At 35.7% G+C, this 5,010-nt stretch overlaps 1 protein-coding gene across 1 annotated transcript in view; it reads right to left on the bottom strand.

Moving 5' to 3' along the window:
* LOC112975365 (toll-like receptor 1) overlaps positions 1-4,221 on the bottom strand; it is a 5,443-nt gene extending 1,222 nt beyond the window's left edge. The window contains exons 1-3 of the mRNA XM_026085321.1: positions 3,949-4,221; positions 2,727-3,397; positions 6-868 (exon numbers count right to left, since the gene is read on the bottom strand). Coding sequence (XP_025941106.1) covers positions 6-804 — 799 coding nt within the window. The 5' untranslated portion in view covers positions 805-868; positions 2,727-3,397; positions 3,949-4,221. The remainder of the gene's footprint in view (positions 1-5; positions 869-2,726; positions 3,398-3,948) is intronic.
* Between the last annotated feature and the right edge of the window lie 789 nt (positions 4,222-5,010).

The following is a 5,010-nucleotide window of genomic DNA, read 5'->3' as shown; positions in this document are numbered from 1 at the left end:
GTTGCTGCTCATGTCCAAATATTTCAGTGATTTCATACTGCTGGTCATGAAGCTCACCTTGGAAAGGCTCTCAAATTTATTCCTCTGCAAGATAAATTTCTCCAGGTGAATTAATTTTTCACATCTTTGAAAAAGCAGATCTGTTAAATCATTCTTTAAAAAATTTAAGTATTTAAAGGGACTGTCAGAGGATGGACACAGCATATGTATCATCTCTGATTCGGCTATTGTCAAGGCTTCAATGTTCATGTCTGAAAATATTTTGTATAGGTCATCCTGTGAAAAATATAAATCTGTGATTAAAACCTTCTTCATTGTCAATGCCTTCATAGAGGTATCAGAATAGTCAAACTCGCAATTTGTAACGTCTGACAACTGTATCATATTGTTGATATTGAAGTACTCAATGGATGAGTGCCATACAGTCTGAAGAATTTTAGTAAAATATTCCCAGTCCACAGAAATATTCGCCAATGTCAGATATTGTAATCTTGAGCCTTTTTTGAAATTTGATAATAAAGCTATTAATTTTTTTACATCTTCATTTTTGATTTCTGACAGTGATAGGCTTTCTGTAGTATTTTGTATTACAACCCAATCAAAACTAGCTTTGGACTTATGATTACTTGTATACAAGAGTGGCTGGGTCTTGTTTTCATTGTCAGGACCATCTTCTGGAAGATTATGAGAAACAGATGTAGAGAGTTCATTTTCCACAGACAAGCTTATACTGTTCCAAAAAGTTAATGTAAACAGACATTCATAAAGAAAAAGGTTTTTGAGAGATCTTATCTTCTCTGTCATATTGTTTTATGGTTCCTTAGAGATGCTCAATGCTCTTCTTTATCTGTCCATCTTTGTTTTAATCCTGGAACAAAAAAAGAAAAAAGACAAAACCCAAAACAGATTATATCATGAAGTGGCTATCCAGAAGCCATCATAGGAACTGATTTTGTAAGGTTCCAACTTCCTGTCTCTCCCTTTTACTCAAAAAGCAATGAAAGCACTTATTAACATTCAGGAGAGGCATTCCTTATTTAGAGGACAACATTAAAATTTCTACTTGGTAAAATCTGCTGTGTTTAGTGTATAATGAGTCTGTTTCTTATAAAATGTGTCTGACTGATTTCATAGGCAACTGCCACTTATTCATAGAACTGCTACTGTGATCTCATGCACTGTGTAGGCTCCCCAGAGCTTTGTAACACACTTTGATAAGAAAGTATAAAATTTGAGATTAGTGAGGTCATCCACTCCACAGATTCTCTGTTGAAGATGCAAGCTATACTCAGTAGACATTTTTTAAAATGGACTTGTGACTACAAAACCTGAACCGAAACAAATGATTTGCAATGATGATACAGTGAGATAGCAATTCGCTGTCAGTGGTGGTACTCATGCTGCTATCTGGAGGACCCTAGTCTCTATACCATTACCCATTCTGCAAGCTTTCTTAGAATTTACATTACTGGGTATAAGATAAACATTTTCATTGATGTAACACAACTTATAGTAAGAAATCTCAACAAGTCACCAAATCACAGACAGACAACTGAATTCTTATTTTGCAGGGAATGCATGAAACTAGACTTGGAAACCATGTAGAAATAGTGGAACAGAGAGGCAGATCTCTTCCAGCCTTATTTCTAGACTTTCATTTGGAAAAATTATATACAGTTTTACCATCCTAGCCCTCAACAGACATTTTGGCAAATGCAGAGAACAAAAGATAATCAGCATCCTCTATGCTATTCTTCTGATTGTTTGGGCAACATTACTCCTAATGCATATATATAACCAAACGAAATGTGTAGCTTCAAGAGAAAAGCTGAATAAAAATCTACCACCAAATCTTTATTCCTTCTTAAGACAAAATTTCAGCAATACCCAGGAACTAGGTGAAAGGATATGATTCTTCCACATGTGCTTAACTGATATCTATTTTCTTTCTCATTCCTGTATCCTGGCATTCATAGTCAAACTATTTACACATACCTTCACACTTTGTTTAGATTACCCTATGAAGCAATGAAATTAACAACTGTTATAACACATGACCGGTGATTTGCAGGCTAACACAGGAGAAATTATATTTTATATATCACTTTTCTTTTAGAAATGTCCTCAAGTTTGACAAAAAGAACATTATCTAGATATAAGGAGAGAAGCAATCCAGTAGGGCAAACCAAGAGCACAGGGAGAAATTGCTCTGTTTTTTAAAGGGTCAGAGAAGAGATCGAAGGGTTTTAAGAGCTTGTCCAGTCAGTATAAACTGACTAAAACTTAGTACTACTCACAGCTTAAACTTGTGGAGTGCCTCATGACAATCTTGGTGACAAACTAGTAATTCCACATAGCCAAGAAATCTAACAAATGCTGAAACTCTGATGTTAAAATACATAGTTTATATGGATAAAACATGTCGTCAGATTAGACTCAATCCTGAACCGTATAAAAATTATTTCCATTAAATCACCGCAACCTTCTTACTGCAGATGCAGTGCTAATCTAAAGAGGCTGTTTTTAGCAAGCCTCTTTGGATAAATTTATGGAACGAAAGCAGCTCTACTCTCGTTTCTTCCCCATATACTTGAAAGTACACCATACATTTTTAATAATTACCTTCTAAAGAGAACATTGCTCGTTTTCAAATGAAATGCAGAATATAAAACAGTTTTAGCTAACTAGCAATCACATAAAACCAAAAAAAAAGAAAAGTTTCTCACCATAAATCCCTGGTCTCCAATAAAGTAGAAAATGTGTCCAGGAAAAGTCAAAAAGGAAACTTCCTGTAACTCTCTCCTTGTAACAATACTTAGGAACACCCAAACTTTCTATAAAACTTGTTTGTGCCATCTACTGACAGTTTATGAAATGGCATTTGTCTTCTCCCAGATTTATTTCCACATACAACATTAATATAACTTCCCCATTATTTGATTATATTTTTGAACTGCATATTTTTATGGTTTGTAATAGACAAAGCAGGTAAAAATATTAATCTTCATTTACACCCATTCACCAACTTTCAATCTTTATCAAATTAGTAAGAGAATAAGTACTTTTTCTTTCAAATAAGTTTTACACTGAAATTCAAACATCTTCTCCTCTGAATTTAATAATGATCTAAGTCTATACGCGTAATTCTAATTCATTTTGTTATTTAGCTATATGAATTTAGTTGTCAAGTTCTTATCAAGGCTGTTTTCTATAAGTCCAGTTTGTCTTACTTGAATTTCAGTTTAATGGGAAAGGAAGAATGATCTCTCTCTTCTGCTCCAACAGTGTTGTGACTGGGTCAAATAGTGGACACGGAGACAGTGGATCAAGCCTTCTTTTTGAATCAAAACAGAGCAGAGACCTCAGTAGAGAATGCCCAAACACTTGGGTTATTGTCCTGGCAAAAACATAAAACAGCCTCTCTTTATTTCTCTATAATGTTGTTCAGAAATTCCATCTTAGCTGAGATCTAAATACAGAATTAATTCTGCCATTGTACATCTACCTTTCGGGTTTAGCATGCCATAACACATTCATGATTTACATAACAATTTCTCAGGAAGCAAAGGAAATCATCCAGCTAATCCTCTCTAGCTGGAAAGATTTTGCTACCTATCCTTAGGATTAGAAAAAATCCTAAGGTGAGCCCTTGCTTCCATCCCATATTCTTGTTTTGCAATGAAACAGCTTAGCAGCCTGAATATGACATACCTATAACTCCAACGAGTAACAGAACAAGATGTACTTTTCTTTAACATGTAATAATTGCCATAAGTTAGAGACTATTATTGGGGAGTATCTCTTTCACTAAATGACAGTATTGGCTGGCCATTGGCATAGTTTGAGTTTTATAGTCGTGCCTACATACTATAAAGATGGATAAAGCATAGTTAAAAAGCAAAATAAGTATATTATCATCAATTGTATGCCATTAGCTCTCATACTTACCACACAGATTTACCAGTACAATCACTGTGTTTTAGGCAAACACGACCACTCCAATTGGTTTGCATAAAATCCAATTTAATGGAATAATTGAGCAAGTTACAAGTAAGCAAAACAGCACTGGGCGGCCGGGGAGTCTCCTGCTCYACCAACGGCGCGCGCAATCCCCCCCTCACAGTCTCCTTATATGCGATTCCAGCTCCGGGTATATGTGGCACTTCCTGTAACTTCTGCGGTTGCGCCGGCTGTTGCTAGGGGGTCTTCTTCAGCCCTCTGGTGGTCGTGGGGATGAAGGCTGGAGTCTTCCTCTGCATTGTGAGTGGTGACCCTCAGGTCACGCACATATTTTACAACTTTCGAGGTCATGCTATATTTCACAGTTGTGTGACATCGCCATCACCATATTAGGCTATCTAAACTAACATTGCCGCTTCGCTAGCTCAACTCMCTTATCTCAGGCGGGGTACATGCCCCCACCACAGGATGTAGGATGTTCCCACAGATGTTCCCAAGGCTGTTTCTTATTTTGATGTAACAAATTAGCACACATCACAGTCCAGGATGTTTCAAGGCTGTTTCTCACTTTGATGTAACAAATTAGCACATATCACAACTGGAAGAAGATGAATATATTCCCCAATGTTATGCATACTTCTGTGTATTGTCAAATTAGTAGTCAAATTAAATTAATTCATATAAGGCACTTATTTCCTTCCATCTTTTCTTTATATTTATCTATTTGTTAAAAGACAAGTATCCTTTCTAAAGCCCATCTAGGGCCCACTAGAAAGATGACGGCACTCCATTTATGGTAAGAATGAACTTTAGTGAAAGTTGAAATAAGTAGAAGAGTTCCCATCTCTAATTATTGTTCATTATCTGTGTAAATTGTGTTCCAAAAAACTGTTTGCAACATTACTGCAGTGAGAAAATATAAGTGAAATTAATTATTGAAAAGGGAAAGAAAATCAGAAAATTAAAGTGCTAAATTTGGTTAAAGTCATTTCTACTTAGGAAACAAATACATTCTTCTATCCCACGGCCAGATACATACATTTACTCATT

The sequence above is a fragment of the Apteryx rowi genome, unplaced genomic scaffold (genome assembly GCF_003343035.1).
Source record: "Apteryx rowi isolate R43461 unplaced genomic scaffold, aptRow1 scaffold_664, whole genome shotgun sequence".
Classification (NCBI taxonomy): Eukaryota; Metazoa; Chordata; class Aves; order Apterygiformes; family Apterygidae; genus Apteryx; species Apteryx rowi.
Note: the sequence above shows the minus strand (reverse complement) of the source record. Positions and strands in the feature narration are given on the sequence as shown.